Source organism: Lipomyces japonicus (assembly GCF_038497905.1).
Source record: "Lipomyces japonicus strain CBS 7319 unplaced genomic scaffold V1514scaffold_7, whole genome shotgun sequence".
NCBI lineage: Eukaryota > Fungi > Ascomycota > Lipomycetes > Lipomycetales > Lipomycetaceae > Lipomyces > Lipomyces japonicus.
This window is the reverse complement of record NW_027117819.1, coordinates 126019-145836: the sequence shown is the minus strand read 5'-3', so window position 1 is coordinate 145836 and position 19818 is coordinate 126019. Positions and strand designations below refer to the sequence as shown.

At 43.6% G+C, this 19818-nt stretch overlaps 9 protein-coding genes and 1 non-coding gene across 10 annotated transcripts; 5 read left to right on the top strand and 5 right to left on the bottom strand.

Moving 5' to 3' along the window:
• Nucleotides 1-133: 133 nt before the first annotated feature.
• V1514DRAFT_326418 (uncharacterized protein) lies at nt 134-1648 on the top strand. Its single transcript, XM_066926799.1, has 2 exons — nt 134-458; nt 534-1648. Exons 1-2 carry the CDS (start codon nt 173-175, stop codon nt 1571-1573), a joined length of 1326 nt encoding a protein of 441 aa, XP_066784988.1. The 5' UTR covers nt 134-172; the 3' UTR covers nt 1574-1648.
• A 327-nt stretch (nt 1649-1975) lies between these two features.
• V1514DRAFT_326415 (uncharacterized protein) lies at nt 1976-3439 on the bottom strand. The gene is made up of 3 exons (XM_066926798.1): nt 3275-3439; nt 3072-3211; nt 1976-2988 (listed from the first exon to the last, which is right to left on the bottom strand). Coding segments are annotated over exons 1-3 (906 nt in total). The 5' UTR covers nt 3277-3439; the 3' UTR covers nt 1976-2224.
• A 662-nt stretch (nt 3440-4101) lies between these two features.
• On the top strand, nt 4102-5021 carry V1514DRAFT_326414 (DASH complex subunit Dad4). The gene is made up of 3 exons (XM_066926797.1): nt 4102-4296; nt 4359-4403; nt 4498-5021. Exons 1-3 carry the CDS (start codon nt 4237-4239, stop codon nt 4609-4611), a joined length of 219 nt encoding a protein of 72 aa, XP_066784986.1. The 5' UTR covers nt 4102-4236; the 3' UTR covers nt 4612-5021.
• Nucleotides 5022-5207: 186 nt separating this feature from the next.
• On the bottom strand, nt 5208-5281 carry V1514DRAFT_t18. The gene has a single exon. It is a non-coding gene; the product is annotated as a tRNA-Ile (tRNA).
• A 541-nt stretch (nt 5282-5822) lies between these two features.
• V1514DRAFT_326411 (uncharacterized protein) lies at nt 5823-8082 on the top strand. Its single transcript, XM_066926796.1, has 2 exons — nt 5823-6271; nt 6349-8082. The coding sequence occupies exons 1-2, from the start codon at nt 6107-6109 to the stop codon at nt 7972-7974; spliced, it is 1791 nt and encodes a 596-aa protein (XP_066784985.1). The 5' UTR covers nt 5823-6106; the 3' UTR covers nt 7975-8082.
• V1514DRAFT_207149 (uncharacterized protein) lies at nt 8068-10131 on the bottom strand. The gene is made up of 2 exons (XM_066924686.1): nt 10066-10131; nt 8068-9997 (listed from the first exon to the last, which is right to left on the bottom strand). The coding sequence occupies exon 2, from the start codon at nt 9966-9968 to the stop codon at nt 8478-8480; it is 1491 nt and encodes a 496-aa protein (XP_066784984.1). The 5' UTR covers nt 9969-9997; nt 10066-10131; the 3' UTR covers nt 8068-8477.
• An 816-nt stretch (nt 10132-10947) lies between these two features.
• On the bottom strand, nt 10948-12460 carry V1514DRAFT_207215 (uncharacterized protein). The gene has a single exon (XM_066924687.1). The coding sequence runs from the start codon at nt 12253-12255 to the stop codon at nt 11443-11445; it is 813 nt and encodes a 270-aa protein (XP_066784983.1). The 5' UTR covers nt 12256-12460; the 3' UTR covers nt 10948-11442.
• Nucleotides 12461-13170: 710 nt separating this feature from the next.
• On the top strand, nt 13171-15683 carry V1514DRAFT_326404 (uncharacterized protein). The gene has a single exon (XM_066926795.1). It carries the CDS (start codon nt 13270-13272, stop codon nt 15268-15270), a length of 2001 nt encoding a protein of 666 aa, XP_066784982.1. The 5' UTR covers nt 13171-13269; the 3' UTR covers nt 15271-15683.
• Nucleotides 15684-15823: 140 nt separating this feature from the next.
• V1514DRAFT_303205 (cobalamin-independent synthase) lies at nt 15824-18642 on the top strand. The gene is made up of 2 exons (XM_066925589.1): nt 15824-15938; nt 16054-18642. The coding sequence occupies exons 1-2, from the start codon at nt 15902-15904 to the stop codon at nt 18321-18323; spliced, it is 2307 nt and encodes a 768-aa protein (XP_066784981.1). The 5' UTR covers nt 15824-15901; the 3' UTR covers nt 18324-18642.
• On the bottom strand, nt 18422-19476 carry V1514DRAFT_326402 (adenylate kinase-domain-containing protein). Its single transcript, XM_066926794.1, has one exon. The coding sequence runs from the start codon at nt 19454-19456 to the stop codon at nt 18725-18727; it is 732 nt and encodes a 243-aa protein (XP_066784980.1). The 5' UTR covers nt 19457-19476; the 3' UTR covers nt 18422-18724.
• Between the last annotated feature and the right edge of the window lie 342 nt (nt 19477-19818).

Genomic DNA, 19818 nt, shown 5'->3' with positions numbered 1-19818 from the left:
CAATGTCCGTAGCTCTCGTACCGCAGCGTAACTCTCTGCCCGTGCCACCACACGTAAACCATTACATAATTTTTAATTACCCGGATCAAAAATTATTGCAAAAATCTTTGCGACAGAGACGGTACATGTATCGTGGAAGAAAAAAAAATACAGCATTATATATAATACAATAATGGCAGATCCAAGTTCTTATTCTACCGGTCTTCTGACAATTGTTGGTTCACCGTCTGAGCATGTTAGCGAATTGGCGGCTTACATCGATGTGCTGAACGGATTTGTGGTAACCGACGACCAACCACTTGGCCCAATTACAAGTCAGATCGTGCCGCTCTTGGCCACTGAAGAGATTGCGGACGAAGAGACTGAAGCGGAGGTTATTGTCGATTCTGAAAAGTTGGAACAAGCTCTCAATATCGTTCTTGGAGCCGCGGCAGCGTTCGAGAAGACCAACGAGAAAGGTGAGTTTTAAACAACCATAATTACTTGCATGTTCTGATATTAATCGTCACTTAAAAAACAAAATTAAAAAAAAGATTTTGAGCCGACTTATAATTTTCTGATTCATGTTCTATCACTTTCACCGGCCGGACTCGCGGTTCATTTGGATCGGTTGTTTGAACTGCTTACCGCTGCTGCTGCTGCCGACAGTGCCACTCGTGCGCTGCCATCCCTAACCGTCCTCACCAACCTGTTCAACATCTTGCCACCGGATTCTGACCTGCGGGTGAAAGTTTTCTTGGCAGTCTTCCACATTGCGATTGCCACCGGCTTCAGCTCACTGTTGCTGCCACAACTGAAGCAATTACCGACTTGGTTTACCGAATGGCGCACGCCGGAAGCTAACCAGGTCAAGCTTGTGCTCACGATTGCCAACGAGTTTGAATTGGTTGAACCTGTGAGTGCGCTCAAGTTTTTTCAAGACGCACACAGACTTGCCACTCAGTACTCGGTTGCGATCCCATCCGAGGCCACCACCAAATTGATCGTGCTGGCACTCAAGGCCGTCAACTTTGTCGAGTACGACACCTTGTTGTCCTTCCCTGCCGTGTCGTTGGCAGCGTCGACTAATTTGGTTGCCTTGCTCAAGGTTTTCGTATCTGGCACGTTAGAAGATTTCCGGGCGTTCGTGAGCGCCCATCCGGGATTTGTTGCCTCGGTTGGCTTAAGTGAGGATGCCCTGACCACCAAGATCAGATTACTTACGCTTGCCACGTTGGCTTCCCAGTCGCAATCATTAACTTTATCATACTCTTCAATTGCTGCCGCGCTTGACGTGCCGGCAGATGAAGTCGAATTTTGGGTGATCGACGTCATCCGGGCCGGATTTATCGAGGGCAAGATGTCACAATTGGAACAAAAACTGTTGATCCACCGAGTGGCGGCACGAACGTTTGGTCAGTCGGAGTGGAACCTTGTCAAACAGAGATTAGACGTGTGGAAAAAGAGCCTGAGGGACACGCTTGTGGTGATAAAGAATGCGAGGTCGCAAGCTGAGACCAAGATTGCTACTGCTCAAGAGAAGAAAGTGGAGACAGCTACTGCTACTGAATCCAAAGTGGTTGAGGTTGCATAGAGTTACGATAATCTATTTTTTAAAAAATTGACTACAATAACTAATAAATACATAAATCAAGGTGAACATTTCGTAGTTATTTATTTTATTACCGTTTTCAATATAATATACTTGGAAAAAACGAATGCAATGAAATCAAAGTCGGCATTAATGGCTTGACTTGGCCTTGCTATTACCAGCCGGGCATTTGTTAGAAACTGGAAATTACGACTGGATTCTTTCACCATTCATGGAGTTATGGGCCATTGGGGGACGTTATCAGGAGTATCTGGATCCTCGTTCAATTCCTCCTCATCATAATCCTCTTGCAGCATGTGAAAAACATAATGCTGTCTTCATTCACTTAAGTGATGCGGCTAGCATCATTAGCTGACAGTGAGTCAACTTTTTACATTGCAGACTTCTTATAGTATATCTATTATATTAAGTACAAGAACTAAAAAAAAAACCAAGAAGCACGCCAAAGCGCCTTATAAAAACAAGAATTTAATGTTTAAAAAAAAATATAAAACCCCACTCCTGATGTTATATTAATTGTCCATTTTCATGCATTCTGTTGCAATAGGTCTCGGGAAACAGGTCGACCTGTAATTCACTCCAATGTTTTAATGCTCCGTCTATTCAGTAACTTACTATCACTCGCTATTTTTTTTAGTTAGATTTCTTGGCTGCCTTCTCGGCCTTAATCTGTTGTCGTTTCAACCGGTCAGCCTTAGCCTTGGGTCCAGCATTAGTATCAAGACCAGCATCCCACCATCTAAAAGATGAAGCGTAATTGCCAATGAAATATCTGTGATGTTCATCATGATGTTCCGCGCCAGCCCAGAAAGGCAAGAAATGATGGAGCGACCAAGGGAACTCATAACCTGAATGAGCGTCAACAGCTTGGAACAAGCGCAAGATGACCCACACGTAAACAGTGAAAATATGAAGATTCTTGGTTAATGCACACCAAATAATTGGCGAGCCAATCGTACCGAGTCCAAGAATCATGACCTCGATAGGTGACGCGTACTCGGCAGCCAAGCCGAACGGTGCCGAGTACAGGTGATGCTGCTTGTGAATATACTTGTACAACGGACCGTAATGCAGCGCCCGATGATTCCAATAATGCCACGCATCCTCAATGCAAAAAAAGATAGCCACTTGGTACGCGATGGTAAGAAACGAAGGGAACGGCACGGAGTGTGACATGCCAAAGTAGGCACAGATGGGGTGGAAAAACCAAATCTGAGGAAGTTCTACCGTAAAATGTGACAAAAGCACCGAGGAAGTACATTGCCATTGTTCCTTGAAGGATGGAATCTTGTTTGGTTGAATCTTCCATCTTCTAAAATACGGAATAAAGTCGATAATAAACCAGGGAAGGCAGCGGCCAAAGTAAAAAACTTCATGAAGAGCAAAAGTCATGAGACCTAAATTAATCAGGTCAGCAACAAAATAAAAGCCTTGAAAATACAAAATAAAAAAAAATTAAACACGTAAATAATGCACGTACCAGTGGCGAGAACATCGTTTTGCATGTACGCGTACCAAGCAGCCCACAATCGTTCAAGAATATTAAGCTGGCCATAAATTTCAGAAACATTCTTGTACGTTTCGACATAGGTCGAAGCAGCTAAAGTAAAGTTCGATGACCTTTTTTTTTAAAAAAAAGACATGTTAGCCACGCGAAGTTCTGAACAGCGGTCCCACACTTACATTTTCTCAAAAAAGTCCAAAACACTGTCGAAGGCAAACGAAAACCCCTACAAGTTGAGTTGAAAATACGAATTAAAAGAGGGTATATATGGACTATATATACAAGATATATAGAGTTCTCTCTGAAATTAATTGGATGTGTTGGCGAAGTTGCAATCCAAAAAGACAGGCTGAGCTTATAATAAGAAAGAGGTAAAAATCGTCCCGAAGCCCTGAAGTGGTATGATACGCCTTAATTTACCCGGCTGATGCCTCCCCTCGGCAACCTATCTCGTATTCGCTCCAGCGCGCAACGAGCGATACGAGCCACTTTTCAAGCAAAGAAAGCAACTGCATACATCCACGTTAGAAGTTTGGATTTCAATTTTTTAGTTATTATGTGACAGTACTACTATGTATTTAATGTCATGAAAACACTAATAAAATAAACCACAATTACGCTTGCATGCTCGCAAAGAACAAACGAAAAAAAAAAAAAATACGAAGGCGCGAGCCAAGTACAATGTACATAGTACATACATATATATTGTGATCACCTCATCGAGATATGTATACAGTAGTCAAGAATAGCCTCAACCGAAAAATAATATCAAAACAAGTGTCATATCATCATCACGCCAGAAAATGAAAAGAAACACTGTGTGCGGCCTGGCCTGTTTCCTTTTTTCGCCATTGTTCTCTATTTTTTGCCCTTTTATCTGATCCGATTTTAAGATTCTCGTATTCGCTTTTTCGTACCTCAATATGGCTTATTTTTGGGAACGTTTAAAGTACAGGTACAACCCCCTGCTTAGTAAACGTCACGTTATTCGAAGCGCGTCTTTCCGGTTTTTTTTTTTTTGTTTTTATCCAACATAAACAGAAATACAGTATATTGTTAATAGTAAACGTGACTACTTTTTGCAACGTGGTAGTTTTAAACGTTTTGGTATTTTAGAGTGGTTATCTTTTTTTTTTCTAGCATGGAAAATCCTCACGAGCAAGTTCAGAACGCGCTCTTGTCGCGAATCATTACCAATGTCGTATGTTTACTTTTTTTTTTCAAATAAATCTCTTTCAAGGACTCTGATACTAATACTTATAGGAAAAATTGAATGAAGCGGTTATTGTTCTTAATCGCATGCTTCAGGTACGAACTATGAAAAAAAAAAGCGCATGCTATTTCTTCATGTTTTTTCTCATTAACCTTCAAAATGGTTTTTGTTAATTTTTTTTTTATATAGGACGTTAATCGGGAAAATATGAATGTTGAATTGTTATCTCAAATGTGGGAAAATTATCAACGAAATGTCTTGTTTAATTTGGAAAGCACAGATTCGTTAGAAAAACCAATATAATTAGGTTCACGGCATTGAAAAATCATTCAGACAAGTGTGCGTGTGTGTGTTTTTATTTTTTTTAGTTTTTAGTTATATTGGAGTTATACGGAAATCGGATTTACGCGCATGTTAGATTTTATGGGTTAATAATGCAGTTTATTTTTACGCTCATTCTTCGTATATTTTTGTCTCTGTTTTGCAGTTTGCTTTTGCATGTGTCATTTCTTCATGTTCAATTTCAACCAATTGCTTTGTCGTTCGAGCAACTATAAATTTTTTGTTGTCTCACTTCGATAATTTTCTTTATGAAGTAAATTCAAACTGCAGATGTTGGATTGTATATGCAAAGACTAGAAATAATGTCGAAGGCCAAGAAACAATCTTACTTACAAATTAATGATTACAAATTAATGACACACTAAAAATTATTTGCTTTCCCTTAATCCCTGCAATGGCTCGTAATTTTTTCATTTTCACTAGTTTTGACTTCGTTTGGGAATCGTTGTGATTTCCTATAAAAAAAAATATTTCGTAATACTATTAAACAAATTGCATTAGGTAAAAAATGCTAAAAAAAAGGTCTTGATAGTACAAGACAATTTGTTATCTTGAATTGGTCTCTGGCGGGATCGAACCGCCGATCCTCGCGTTATTAGCACGATGCCTTAACCAACTGGGCCAAGAGACCTTTTCGTTAAAAATTTAAATATTTGCATATCTGATATTTTAAAAGTACTTACATAAACATTACGTAACATACAAAAAAAGTAAGTTACTTAGTTAGTTAGTTAGTTAGTTAGTTATATCCAATTGAATGGTTAGGTTTCTGCTTTACTTGTACAACAAAAATAAATTCAAATCCAAACCTTTTTTTAGCTAACTAGCGAAAAAAAATTTAAAGTTAACGTTTGATTACAACCAATGCTCGCAGCAGCTCATGACAGAATTTGAAAAAAAAAATATATATATAATGTATATATATATATATAAATAGAGTGACATACAAGGTTATCGAGATACAATTATTGTTAAGTTTTGCTAATTTTAAAACTACGTGTTATATGTTTATTTTTACCGCAGTTAAACTACTATAAGGGATGAGCATTTAAAGTTGATGCTCTCCGGGTGGCACCTTGTCGGAGATGGCATCACCCCCTGAACAACGAAAAAAAAACACATCAACGGCGATGGCAATGGCGATAGCTGCATATGACCATGTTAGATTAATATATATATATAATATTAAGACCCATTTTGTGCTAATTTGTTTTTTTGGAAAAGTCTTGAATAGCTTTTTTTTGTCGGTCAATTATTGTCGACTTATAGCAATTGGCTTTGTTCTTTCTCAACGAAGCGCATTGACGTCACTGAGTTCGTTCGGATTTTGACATTTGTCATTCGCAACGCCACCAAGTTTCTTCCCCTTCAGGCAGAAAAGAGATATTTTTTGAAACAACTTTTTTTTTTAATCTTTTGTACAAGTTCACGTTACGGGGTTTTATTGTTTTTTTATATGGCAGACAGTTGTTCTTATCATGACGATGCCGACTCCGACGTTGACATGCAATTCCAATTTGGCTTGTCAACGCCGTTAAAAAGTGCGGCAACTTCTGGTTCGATAACACCACCTTCGTTGGCAAATCTTCCGGTTGAATTGTACTGGAAGATTTGTGCTCAGGTAAGTTGGTTTTTTTTTTTTGTCACATTAATAGTGTATGAAGTTACTGACTGCGGCTTTGTCAACGGGGGAATAAGATATCGCATCCGCCCGCATTAAGTTCACTGACTCAGGCAAATTCAGATTTTTATACCTGGACAGTATCCGAACTATATCGTACCACTACATTTAGGTCACCATCACCTGCCGACCTGGTCCGGCTAACTTCGCGATTGCTGGTTAACCCGGTCACGGCCGGCAACTTGATTCGCAAGTTGCGCGTGTTGTCACCAGCACCACGGCAAGATCTTTTTTTCATCTCGCAATCCAATGCCGTGCTGGCCGTGCTCATGTCTGAAATGGAAAGCCACGCGGTGGCAGAGGTCTTGCGCCGGTTGCGCAACGTGCGCGAATTCGAATGGCTTGCCACGCGCATCGAATTGCCTGCGCAAGTGTGCCAGGCCGTATTGAGCCTGCCATATATAACCCGGTTTCAATCATGCTCGGTGCCATCATCGATAATCAATTTGGCTGGATCATGCGGCTTGGTGTCGTTGGAGATTAGCCGGTTGCGATCGCTTGATCAAGCTCGGGTCGTGAACCGGATAATTCGTGATTGCAAGACCACGCTTGAAAAATTGATTATTAAGATCGTACCGAACGAAAAAGATTTTTCAGCTTTGGTGATTGTTTTGGCTGGCAGTGATGACGCTGATGAGCATGACCTGCTGCCGCAATCCACGCATCATGCCAGCATGTTTTTGCAAACCGTGTTTCAGGGGCTTGACCGGTCATCGCGGCTTAAACTATCAACCTTGTCATTGTGCAATTTCCCCAGGTTTGATTTTGCGCATGTCAGCTCGGTCGTGGACATGTCGTGCCTATCATCATTGACAATCAAGACCACAGACCGATTGGCACTTGCTACCTCCGCGACCACAACGACAACGACAACCGGTGACAATGCGAACAGCAGTCATGCTGATTCAAAGTTTTCAATATTACCAGTTGACATGGACTCACTAGAACTTTGCCTGGTTGATCATCACCATGTTACTCGACCGGCAGCACCGATTCATGACGGCGGGTTTTTCCAATCTAGATTACTAAGTCAGGTCTCGAGCGTGCGCAGTTTGAAAATCAAACTGGCCTGTCTAAATCCGGATCATGCCGACGCCAGGCTTGCGCACGCGGTCGTGCCATTTATTGCCGGCTTGCACGGCGGCATCAGCAAACTTGTCGTGCACGTGTACTCCAGAACACCATCGTGGTCTTCATTGCCATCACGAGCCGGATTAATAAACGAAACCGGTTTGCTTTACCGGGCAAGCTGGACGGGGGATCAATTGGCCGCACTGGCAAGTCCGACCGTGAGCAACGTGTTTGCCATGACTGACCTGACCTTGGACATTTGCCGAACCGTGGTTCCGTTCGCGCACGTGGTTTCCCGGCTTAAACGATTGTGCCAGCTCAACCGGTTAAGATTAACATATACGCCGTCAGTTTTTTATGGATCAGGCGTGTATGACGTGACTGGCAGGCAGGCGCGCGTGTTGAAACGAGAATGCGACCTGGACGTGTTGTGGTTGAATTCAATCAAACTAACTCGCCATAACACCACCACAGGCAATGCAGTGTATAAAAAGCAACAGTTGCAATATGGTAATGATAATTATTATAATGACGATACTGAGAATGATAATGATGACGATGATGACGAATAAATTGTATAAATTTTTTGTTCTTATTATGGGCAGTTTAACTTGTATGATATGTAATGAACAGCGTATATTTTTTTAACTTAGCAAATAAAAATAATAACTTCAATCTCATTTGAACCTCCTTCGTCCCGCAGTATTTAACTTATAATTCAATAGTTCAATACTCAAAATATAAAACAATATAAAAAATGTTTTATAAAAAAGAAAAAGAAAAAACCTAACAAACACAAAAACCATAGACGCAACAAACATGCAAACTTATTAAGATCATTAATTAAAAATTGAAAAAGTGAACAACCATTATGCAAGCAAAAAAGGCAAAAAAAATTAGGAAAAAATTAAGAAAAAAAAAACAACTGCACGCCCAACACTTCCCCAATGCATCCAACGTGTTGAACAATAAACATTCAACGTGACTGGAATATATACGACAAGGTTCCTTTGTTAAAAAAAAATAAACCTCCAAATGAATAAATGCAAAAAAAAAAAAAAAAAAAAAGATTGGTTTAGTAAAAACAAGTATTGGAACGAGAAGATTCATGAATTTCCATCTCCATCTTTTTGAACATGTTAATTTCATCCTTAATTTGTTCAATCATCCATGGTGAAAAAGACGCATACGGAACCGGATCCTGCAATTTGCGATCATAATCTTGAGGGTTCCATGTGTTGTAAACCTTGATGTGAGGCGAAAACGAAACACCAGCAGCAGCTTGTGACTGTTGCGAGGGCGTAGTCAGGCCACTCGATATGGAAGATGTAGACGAAGACGCGGACGAGATAACTAATGATTCACTCAGCAGTTCTGGCACGGGCATAATCGTAATTGGCACGCCATTGCTGCTATTGCTTGACGCCTTCTTGAGAATGCCCTTGCGCGCGACCGCATGAGTTCTTGCTGAGTTTTGTGAACCAACAGCGACTTCGCGGACCACAGCAACGGCAGGATCTTTAGTAGCAACAGCAGCAACGTCAGCAACGTCAGCAACGTCAGTAGTAACTTCTTCTCGTAACACCGACTCGTCCGAATTGCTCGAAAATGACTTGCTTCGTCTAAATCCTAGCTTGTGCCACGCCTTGGAAACAGAAGACGCGGTTGAATTGATTGACGCAGTGTCATCATCATTATCGTCATTATTACTGTCAACTTGCTTGCGCATGGACTTGATGTCATAAATTGACGTGTTCCCAAAATGATATTCAATTACTTCGGATTCGATTTTTGATGAATCATTAAACGATTTGTCACTGCTAATAAACGACAGGGCCTTTCTGAACCTGCCAAATGATTTGCTTGTGCGATTTGATTGAGCAGGGAGTACGCGTTCAACGGTGAAGGATTTTCTGTGTTCAACGGCAATATTATTGCTGCTACTGCTGCCTGAGGAAGAGCGACTTGCAGATGAAGCTACTGAATCGACTGAGAGTTGGCGACCGTGACGTAGTGGTGGTGGGTGCTGCTGGGGTTGCTGCTGCCATTGAGGATGGCGCAGAATTGGCTGGGGAGGTGGTGCAGAAAGTTGGTAAGTCTGCTGTTGCTGAAGCTGTCGTTGACGTTGGCGATAGAAGTATTGTTCAGGAGAGCAAGGCGAATGGAGAGGGTACTTGGGTGAAGATTCAACAGCAGGAAGCGAAGAGGACGACCACGATCGATGGACCGCGTTAACCTGAGGTTGAGGCTGCTGTTGCTGTTGCGGAGTGATCGAAATACAAGGCGCACTGACTGATCTGATGCTGGAAATAGAAGCATCCGATCGCCTGTGACCACGACGGTAGCGATCCGGCGGGCTGGCCTGTTGATGGCCGGGAGAAGAGCTTGAAGAAGATGACGGAGAAGCCTGTCCAAAGAAAGTAACCGAGGGCGAGTGAGGAACATGGCGCACAGGCTGGTGCGGGTGTTGATGCTGAGGCCGAGCGTACATGAAGTAATCTGGGCCCTGGTTCTGAGGAAATGATGGCAATGATGGCCAGGAAGCTGTGTGATGAACCGCTGCCATTGAATGAAAATCAAAAAAAAAATCAAGACCTATAAGTTGAGCACGCGTCGTTAGTAACACAATGCTGGGGCATACACGCGCGACGATGATAACAAACCAAGTAACAAGAAATGTGTAAGCGAGAGAACGGATGGACCAAAAACAAAACAAACGAATAAAAAGAAAGAAAGAAGAAAAAAAAAAAAAAGTGAAAGGTGAACGAAAGATGATTGATTAGAAACGGAACGGAAAAGAATTATTATGCAAAAGGTGGTGGGATCAACGAAGGGGGTTCGTGGTTGCGAATTTTTCTGGGATCAAGGCTAAAAATAATCCAGGAACCGGCGTCAGCGGATACCGCGCAAGCGAATGACAAGCAAAAAAGGAAATAGAAAAAAACAAAAAAGAAAAAGAAAGAAAAAAAATAAGTAAAATAGAAAACAAAATAAATTGCAAAAAAATTCTGCAGTAACAGCAACAAAAAAAGAATGGTGGGAAGGTCATGCGGTGAAAATTTGACCGATCATCATCATATCATGCATGAAACGAGGGGTTGAAAACAGGCAAGGCACAAACAAAAAGGCACAGACTTACGCGAAGTAACTTGCTTACAGTGTTGTACTTGGCGCCAACCTGGCAAAACGAACGAATGACAAAAAAAAATAAAACAGGCAAAGACTACAATAAATAAAATAGCAGGACGTTGAATCATTCAATCACTCGAGACCAAAAGCAGCCCGTGATGGCTGGTGGTTGCTGCCGATCACGGTGGTGACTTGTTACCGTATAATGTAATGTTTAGATACGCACAACCATATTTCTTCCACCCTGACAACCGCCCTTGGACTTCTCAATGCTAAAGTCCTTCCACTGACCATTTTCCATTCTTCACAAATGTAGTATCTATCAACTAGCTCACAATCATTGCTCCATGTTTTACAGCATGGTCGTCAGGCAACTCAATTTCATACATACGTACGAGATATATATGGGTAATATATAGTCGTTTGAAAATTCGGTCTTGCATGACGACGGCACAGACCGCCACTAATCTTGATTGAGCCAGGTGCGGCGCCTCCAGTCGGGGGGTTTGTATATGCGTGTATACGTACGTATAACTATAATGTGGGTGGTCTTCTCGACGGCTTTGCCATTGCCGAAGCCGTCGCAGCTGTTCATGCAAACCGTGCAGCACTTAAATATCATGCAGTGGCCACTCACTGATCAACTTTTCTTTGAGGCGCAGTGACAACCCCACGATTGCTTCATCCACCGCCCCCCATGGCTTTCGCTGGCCGTCGCTTGTCTCTTTGCAGCGCCGAGCTTATGCTAACCCGGACTTGCACCACTTTTAGAGTTTTCATGTTCAGGGGTCTCCCACCTGGGGTCCCTGATTGGCCGTCACGTCACAACTCTTCCTCTTCCTCTTCTTCTTGTTCGTTTTTCGTCTTAGTCTTCCTCTTCGCCTTCCTCTTCTGGTTCATCACAGTTTTTGTCACCATTGTACAGGGAGCGGTATGAAATCTTCTGTTTCTTCTAGCTTGGGCTTTGTTGATAGTGCACTCTTTTTAGCTTTCCACTCTTTCTTTTTCTTTGCTCGCCATGTATTCCGCCGTGCCGTCTGTCGCGCCCATCGTCTACTAACAATTTGATGTTTTGGGTGTAGTCCTTCCTGTTTCGGCTGCTCCTGCTGCTGCTCGTCTTTCTCAATTTTGATGACCATAGCTTCCTCAGTACTTGCTTGCTCATATTCTGTCTTAACTTTAGCTTGCTTTTCGGTTTCTTCAGTTCTGTTCTTTTGTCCCTGTTCCTCCCGCCCTTCGTTTTCTTTTTTATTTTTTTTTGAACACATTGCCATGTCAATTTTATCGGTTTGATTTCGGTTCTTGTTTTTTTTTTCATGTTTCTTGTTCTGCTGAACCTTGTTACTTGCCACATGTACTACTCGTTTTGCTTCCCTTTGCCTGCGATTGAACTCAGCCATAATTTTCAATTTTATATACGTGCTACTATGTCTTTTTCTTGGTTTAGCTTGCTGCTTATAGCTGACAGTCAAAATTTTTGTGACAAGCCGCTTGCGCTCGTGCTTTAACATTACCAGCTGCGTTTTGACTATCGCCTGTTCGTGTTTTGAAAGCATGCGCGTTTCTTGACCTGACGGGCGAAATCTTTGAGCAGCTTCTTGAATTTGTTGAATACTGTTAAGCATTTTCTTGCTTGTGCTTTTTTTATGGGCCCGGACGGGTGTAGTCGTTGTGTCTGCCATGCATGTAAATGATTGCCTACTTACGTCGTGCTGGTATGACATTTATTTGTGAATCCTTGATTTGCAAATCTTTCTTGCTGATATACGTAAATTAGTTTTTTTTTGTCAGAATTTAACAAGAATCGATATAATTCATGTAGTTCACGCAAATTTAAATCGAATCAAGCTTGCTAGTTCGCAGGGTGAGTATATATAGGGCTAGGTGTGGTGCAAGCCATGCAGCAGCCAGCAAAGGCATGAATGCGCTCATTTCTAGGCACCGGCAATGTTGTTGGACAAACCGATGTGGGCTTACTGCCTCAAGGAGCTACGAGAGGCATTTTAGATCCGTGTGTTGAATCAAGCGACGATTTCATCTTGCATTCTTTACCCAGTGAGCTTGATGATTGACATTGTCGACTTATCAGACCACTTTATGTTGAAGCTGACATGACCACCTGGTTTAAATGACATCATATCATTGAGAGCGGGTAGACAGAATCTTTAAATACATGTAGATGTTGCGATCTAATTATACCATGCTTTGGTGGCACCATATCAATAGACGGCGGTTCGCCATAGCAATTACCAGACGTCGTAAACAAAAGAAGTAAAGTCATATTTAAAACCGCACGTTCTTCACGCATCAGCCCAACTTCAACGGCAAAAGTGCAGAATACTGAAAAAAAAAAACTTGCAAAATATTCACTGTCTGGTTGGATCATTTATTTTCGTCGGCCTGATGTGAATCCCAGGCATTATTCTTCGTTGCTTTTTTTTTGTTTTAATGCCCGTCCTGTAGCCAGAAATGTACCACATGTTGGAAATCACACTTGCCTTTTAGAATCTCTTGTGTAGTCACTTATTTCTCTGACACAACGATTCGTCTCGTTGTCACAGCTAGCAACCCCGGCCGGGGCTCATCCCATTTGTTGCGGGGAAATTCCGGCCCGCAAATTACTCACATTTTAATCCGCGTTCCCCTAATTATTCTATTCTATTTACCACTACGTACGCGTACGGTACTTTCGCACTCATCCATCATCACTCTCCTCTTCATGACACTTGTTGCTCAACATGGAGATATTCACGTATAAGGATACGCCATCTAGTTTGCTGTCGCCCTTTGGTGGCGATGACGACAACTTCGGGTACGCATCATCCATCGAGCCGGAGATCGACAGCCACGGGGCGATTGAATACAAGCTACACATGGTCTCGCCGCGCGCAGACCGGCTGGCACAGCTCACCACACAGTTGCAATGGCGGCTCGCTCAGGGCCAGGGCCAAGCCATCTACGAAATCGGTGTGTCCGACGACGGCAGGCTGGTCGGCCTGGTCGAGCACGAAGCCTACGGTTCGCTGGCCACGCTCGAAAACATGTGCCGGGCCGTGGACGCCTGGTTTAAAGTTGTCCGGGTCATAAATGTCGATAATTCAGAACTCGTGATTGATCATGCCGCCGCAGCTGCAGCGGCAGCTGCAGCAGCTGCCGTGTCCAGGAAAGTGATTGAAGTGCATATTTTCAAACAGCCTATCGAAAAGGACGTGGTCAAGATGTTTTTGATCGGGCCAGGAAATTCGGGAAAGTCTTCACTTTTAGGCAGCATTTGTTATGACGTGCGGGACAACGGCAGAGGCAAGGCCAGAACAAGGGTACTCAAGCACAGGCACGAACTAGCATCGGGCAGGACTTCAAGTCTCGGGATTGACACGTTTGGCTACACAACTTCAAGCGCCACGACCACCAATACTACTAACAGCATTTTTCCAAGCGGGCTTCATCATGGCTCAGGTGCAAGGGCGTTAGCAAATTATGCAAACAAGTTTACGCACGAAGAGATCGTGGCCGCTTCATCGCGCGTGGTCATGTCGTTCGACACTCCGGGTGCGCCACAGAAGCTAGGACTGGTATGCAAAAGCATGGCCCTGTATTGTCCAGATGTGACAGTAGTTACGATCTGCGTGACCTCCACCAGTATTGCTCGATGGGCTGAGTACTTGGACTTGGCCATGCGCGCGTCACCTAGGGTAGCAATCCTTCTCACCAAGGCGGATTCAGTCACGGCAACCGATCAACTCAAGGTATTACTGCGGTCGATTTTGCTTCGCATTTCCAAATTTAAAAAACATGTCATGGCTGATACGACTGAAGAGCCCCAGTTATTTGGCAAGGTGGTGAACTCGTCGGCCATGGCAGTCGATTGCGCGCAATGTCAAGATTGCGTGCCCGTATTTCTTGTATCATCAATGTCTGGTTTGGGCATTGACTATTTGCATGAATTCTTATCTTCCGTTGAGGTGCCTGACGTTATCGAACAAGATGACGGCTTGGCCGCCGATGCAGAAGAAACTGCGGAATCAACCACCACGTCGTCTAACGATGACCACTTGCTGCTTCATAACAGCTCGTGCTTGTGTAATGGCAATGATGCATATCTGGCTCAACTTACAACAACGCCGTTGAATTTTTTTGTCACGTCCGTGTTTGACTCTGGAAGAATTCTTTCCGGCGTTGTTCGGTCTGGTGCGGTGCGACTTGGCAGGACCTATTATCTCGCTACGGGATTGACTAAATCGTCGTCAATGTCTGATTCGGAACCAAACAACAAGGGCGGGTATACCAAAATAATCATCCGCAGCATACAAAAGCTAAGAATCCCGGCACTGGAACTGCGCGCAGGTGATATTGGTTCGATTGCAATTGAAGTTGTCGGTCAAGGCACGGGGTTCACTGGTTCTGTTACTGCCGCGCCACCAAGAGTGCGAAGGCACATGTCTGTCGTGTCGTGCTTGAGCGACGTGGCCATTGCGTCATCAGGCCTGGTCATGAAAACAACACCATATTCATTAAGCATGGACGTGAAATGCCAACCCGGAGATTTTGCCACAGTCTATACCGGCTTTAAGCGTTCTGGCGTGGTGGTGAAATGCATGAACACGCCATCTGGTAACGCGGAACTCGAAATCCGGTTTTTGGGTTCCAAGGGCGAGTTTGTGAGTGCCAATCAGCGTGCCATTGTCGACGTCAATGGACAAAAAATTATGGGAGTTGTTGACAGAGGAATTGTCTTGTAAAAAAAATCAGGGCTGCTTTTCTATTTTGTGCTTGTATTCATTTGTACATTAATTGGGTTTGGGTGAAGGAGGGGTCTTAAAACTGGCGATAAACGGTTTGGCGTTATCAAAATGAAATTTGGTTTAACTTATATTTAAATAATTACAGAGCAAAGCGCATGTTTCTTTGAGCGAGTCCGAATACGAGGCCAAATATCCAAGTTTAGGGTTTTCCCACCAACAACTTCAATCTCAGCAACAATCAACACCCGTTTCTCCAATTTGTAGGCAGCCAGTAAGAACAGAACAAAACAAGCGACCTTAATTTTTCTATTTTGTTTAATTCATAGAAAATTCATGAACTAAACTATATATCATTTGCTGCCGAGCCCACGACGGGCGGCATGGCGCAATGAGCACTAGTCTAATTTCACACAATTGCCCAACACGGTTTAGCTTATTTGCACGTGTTGTCTGAGAAGCGAATAGAAAATTTGCGCTCACTAAACAAACACATAAAGAGACGAACCCTGCCCTCGTGGTTTTTTTTTTCTCTTGCTTTTTTTCCCCTTCTCATCCTTTCTTTCCCCCTCCATAATATTATCATCATCCCGTCCGTCTTTTCCATTTCGGATTTTTATATAGTAGTACAATGGTTCAGTCTGCTGTTCTTGGTTTCCCCCGTATTGGTAAGTTTTCAATTAATTAATTGCCTTGCAAACAAAAAAAAAATAAAAATAAAAAATTTTTTGGTCTTAAAAGTTATTCAGTTAGTTTGCTTTCGATTTCTAACAGTTTAATTAGGTGCTCAGCGTGAGCTGAAGAAGGTCACCGAGGCTTACTGGTCCGGCAAAACTACTGTCGAGGAACTCCTCAAGGTTGGCAAGGAGCTCAGAGAAAAGAACTGGAAGCTCCAGAAGGATGCTGGTGTTGACATTATCCCATCCAACGACTTCTCTTTTTACGATCAAGTTCTTGACCACTCGCTTTTGTTCAATGTCATTCCTGACCGTTACAGCAAGTACAACCTTCCTGCCATTGACACTGTTTTCGCCATGGGTCGTGGTCTTCAGAGACCGGCTACGGAGTCGACTCCGGCTGTCGATGTCACTGCCCTTGAGATGGTTAAGTGGTTCGATTCGAACTATCATTACGTGAGACCTACTTTCTCCAAGAATGTTGAGTTCAAGCTCAACTCCAACAAGCCTGTTGATGAGTTCCTTGAGGCCAAGGCCCTCGGAATCCACACCCGCCCAGTTCTCGTCGGACCGGTGTCTTACCTTTTTCTCGGTAAGCCCGACAAGGACAACCTTGAACTTGAGCCCATCACTCTTCTTGAAAAGCTTTTGCCTGTCTACGCTGAGATTCTTGCCAAGCTTAAGGAGGCCGGTGCTGACTCTGTTCAGATTGATGAGCCCGTCCTTGTGCTTGATCTGCCCGAAAACGTCCAGGCTGCTTACAAGACCGCCTACGAATACCTTGTTAAGGAGACCGCTCCTAAGCTCTTTTTGACCACTTACTTTGGTGATGTCAGGCCTAACATTGCCTCCATCAAGGGCCTCCCAGTTGCAGGTGTTCACGCCGACTTTGTCCGTGTTCCTGAGCAGCTCGATGCCATTGTTGATGCCCTCTCTGCTGACCAGATTCTTTCCGTTGGTATTGTCAATGGCCGTAACATCTGGAAGACCGATTTCGCCAAGGCTGTTGAGTTTGTTCAGAATGCTGTTGCCAAGGTCGGTGCCCAGCGTGTTATCGTTGCCACTTCGTCTTCCTTGCTTCACACCCCGGTCACTCTTAACTCAGAGAAGAAGATCCCTGATGAGATTAAGGACTGGTTCGCTTTTGCTACCCAGAAGCTTAACGAAGTTGTCGTCATTGCCAAGGCCGTCACCGAAGGTGCGGATTCCGTCAAGGCTGAGCTTGAGGCCAACGCCAAGAGTATTGCTGCCCGTCAGTCTTCTTCCATCACTAACGATCCCGCTGTCCGTGACCGTGTTTCCAAGATCACTGTTGACTTGCTTTCGAGAAAGTCTCCATTCGATGCTCGTCTTGCTGCCCAGAAGGAGCATCTTGACATTCCTCTTTTCCCCACCACCACCATAGGATCTTTCCCTCAGACCAAGGACATTCGTGTTGTTCGCAACAAATTCACCAAGGGTGACATCTCAGCTGAGGAATACGAGAAGTTTATCGAGAAGGAGATTGAGGACGTTGTCAAGTTCCAGGAGGAAGTTGGCCTTGACGTTTTCGTTCACGGTGAGCCAGAGAGAAATGATATGGTTCAATACTTTGGTGAGAAGCTTAATGGTTTTGTTTTCACTACCAACGGATGGGTTCAATCTTATGGTTCCCGTTACGTTCGCCCTCCCCTCATTGTTGGTGACGTTTCTCGCCCTGGTCCCATGACTGTTAAGGAGTCCAAGTACGCCCAGTCTGTTTCTAAGAAGCCCATGAAGGGTATGCTTACTGGACCAGTCACCATTCTCAGATGGTCTTTCCCCAGAGACGACATTTCTGGAAAGGATCAGGCCGTTCAGCTTGGTCTTGCCCTTCGTGATGAAGTCCAGGATCTTGAGGCCGGTGGCGTGTACGTCATCCAGGTCGATGAGCCTGCCATCCGTGAAGGTCTGCCCCTCCGTGCTGGCGCTGAGCGTGACGACTACGTGAAGTGGGCCGTTGAGTCCTTCCGTTTGGCCACTTCCGGTGTTGAGGACAAGACCCAAATTCATTCCCATTTCTGCTACTCCGACCTTGACCCCAACCACATCAAGGCCCTTGACGCTGACGTTGTGTCGATCGAGTTCTCTAAGAAGGATGACCCCAAGTACATTGAGGAATTCAAGAACTACCCCAACCACATTGGTCTCGGATTGTTTGACATTCACTCGCCTCGTGTGCCAGCTAAGGAGGAGTTCGTGGCCAGAATTGCCGAGATTCTTAAGGTTTACCCCGCTGAGAAGTTGTGGATCAACCCTGACTGCGGTCTCAAGACCCGTGGTTGGACCGAGACCCGCGCGTCGCTCACCAACATGGTTGAAGCCGCTAAGGAGTTCCGTGCCAAGTACAGCGCTTAAATTTAGAGAAAATCTTCAACTTTTTGATCTAATTTAATGCCCTGTAATTTATGTTTTTTTTTCCGTTCTTTTTTTTGTTTATTAATTGTTTGTCTTTTTTTTTTTTTTAATTGTGAAAAAGTCTTTTTTTAAATAGGAGTTCAAGAGGATGGGGTCACATATGCATTGTAATGAAAACTTCAACGGTTTCTATGAAGCAGGGAAAGCTTCAACAGTTTCGGGATTCTATCGTCTTGTTTTTTATCTATTTCTATATTGAATGTATAGTATAGTAATCGCGAAAGTAATAAAAAATTATTTATATGTAATAATTATTCAAAAGTTTATGAAGTTTATATGGTGAAAACAATTTAAAAAAAAAAAAAAAGAGGTGACAAATACAATAATTCAACTAAAGCATGTTACAAGTTGAAGCGGTCACCAATCTTGTGCTTGAGAAGATCATAAACTTCATCCTTCGACTTGTCACATGGGACTTCAATAACCTTGTCCTGCTTGCGAAAATATTCCACGACCGGAATTGAAGTTTGTACGAATGTGGTAAACCGTTTGCGAATGCTTTCAATGTTGTCATCCGATCGGCCGCTGGTTTCACCTCGCTTAAGTAATCGTTGTAACATTACCTGTTCTGAACAATCAAAATATAACGTAAATTCTGATTCTGCCACGTCTTGCTCAAATTTTACCGCCTGGTCCATCTTGCGCGGGAAACCATCGATTAAAAACCTGGCCTTGTTGTTTTTTTGATTGCCAGCAGCTTGCGAAATTTGTTCCTGCATAGCAGCTTGCAATAACGCAATCGTAATCTCTTGTGGCACGATCTTGCCCTCTTGAATGTAACTAGAAATTAATTCACCATATTTGGAACCAGGTCGTTGTTGCTCGGCTCGCAGCAGGTCACCTGCTGATAAATGCGTGAAGCCATAATCGCGAACCAGGTTGGCGCATTGCGTGCCCTTGCCAACACCTGGCCCACCCAGTACGAAAATAACCGAAACCTGGTCCTTGGTGAATGCAGGTTGTGGTGACGTGACAATGTCCGCGGCGGCAGCGATGGTGGTGGTCACATTGTTGACCTCGTCGGCGTCAGGCCGGCGTTGGCTAACTGGCGGCGGCGTAACGTCAAGCTTCATCTCTCGTCGTCGTTCTTTTTCTAAATTGTCATTATTAGCAAACAATTGCAATAATCGAAAACCCAATTAAAGTTGTCAATTGTGGTGGGCAGTGGTGGTAATATGAAATTACAAACACTTACCGGACTTTAAGTACCGAGTAATTGAATAAAAAATAACCGAGCCTGCAACGACAATGGCAGCAATGCCCTTAAGATTCGGTGGTTGACGTGACGGGTCCTTGCCGCCGTTGTTACCCGATGATGATGAAGAAGAAGAAGAAGAAGAAGCCAGCCGGCGCAAGCCACCGTTATTCACCAACATGGCACGGTATTGCATCTGCTGGGACGGTAATCGGGTTGCAGCCATAATGACTCCATTGG

Coding starts and splice junctions, on each gene's coding strand:
- V1514DRAFT_326402 (XM_066926794.1), bottom strand. CDS start 19,456: ATGAAGCTTGACGTTACGCCGCCGCCAGTTAGCCAACGCCGGCCTGAC.
- V1514DRAFT_326411 (XM_066926796.1), top strand. CDS start 6,107: ATGGCAGACAGTTGTTCTTATCATGACGATGCCGACTCCGACGTTGAC. Junction 6,272..6,348: donor ACTGGAAGATTTGTGCTCAG/GTAAGTTGGTTT, acceptor CGGGGGAATAAG/ATATCGCATCCGCCCGCATT.
- V1514DRAFT_303205 (XM_066925589.1), top strand. CDS start 15,902: ATGGTTCAGTCTGCTGTTCTTGGTTTCCCCCGTATTG. Junction 15,939..16,053: donor TCTTGGTTTCCCCCGTATTG/GTAAGTTTTCAA, acceptor CAGTTTAATTAG/GTGCTCAGCGTGAGCTGAAG.
- V1514DRAFT_207215 (XM_066924687.1), bottom strand. CDS start 12,255: ATGTCATACCAGCACGACGTAAGTAGGCAATCATTTACATGCATGGCA.
- V1514DRAFT_207149 (XM_066924686.1), bottom strand. CDS start 9,968: ATGGCAGCGGTTCATCACACAGCTTCCTGGCCATCATTGCCATCATTT.
- V1514DRAFT_326404 (XM_066926795.1), top strand. CDS start 13,270: ATGGAGATATTCACGTATAAGGATACGCCATCTAGTTTGCTGTCGCCC.
- V1514DRAFT_326414 (XM_066926797.1), top strand. CDS start 4,237: ATGGAAAATCCTCACGAGCAAGTTCAGAACGCGCTCTTGTCGCGAATC. Junction 4,297..4,358: donor CGCGAATCATTACCAATGTC/GTATGTTTACTT, acceptor TAATACTTATAG/GAAAAATTGAATGAAGCGGT. Junction 4,404..4,497: donor TTCTTAATCGCATGCTTCAG/GTACGAACTATG, acceptor TTTTTTATATAG/GACGTTAATCGGGAAAATAT.
- V1514DRAFT_326418 (XM_066926799.1), top strand. CDS start 173: ATGGCAGATCCAAGTTCTTATTCTACCGGTCTTCTGACAATTGTTGGT. Junction 459..533: donor CGAGAAGACCAACGAGAAAG/GTGAGTTTTAAA, acceptor ATTAAAAAAAAG/ATTTTGAGCCGACTTATAAT.
- V1514DRAFT_326415 (XM_066926798.1), bottom strand. Junction 2,989..3,071: donor AAACGATGTTCTCGCCACTG/GTACGTGCATTA, acceptor TGATTAATTTAG/GTCTCATGACTTTTGCTCTT.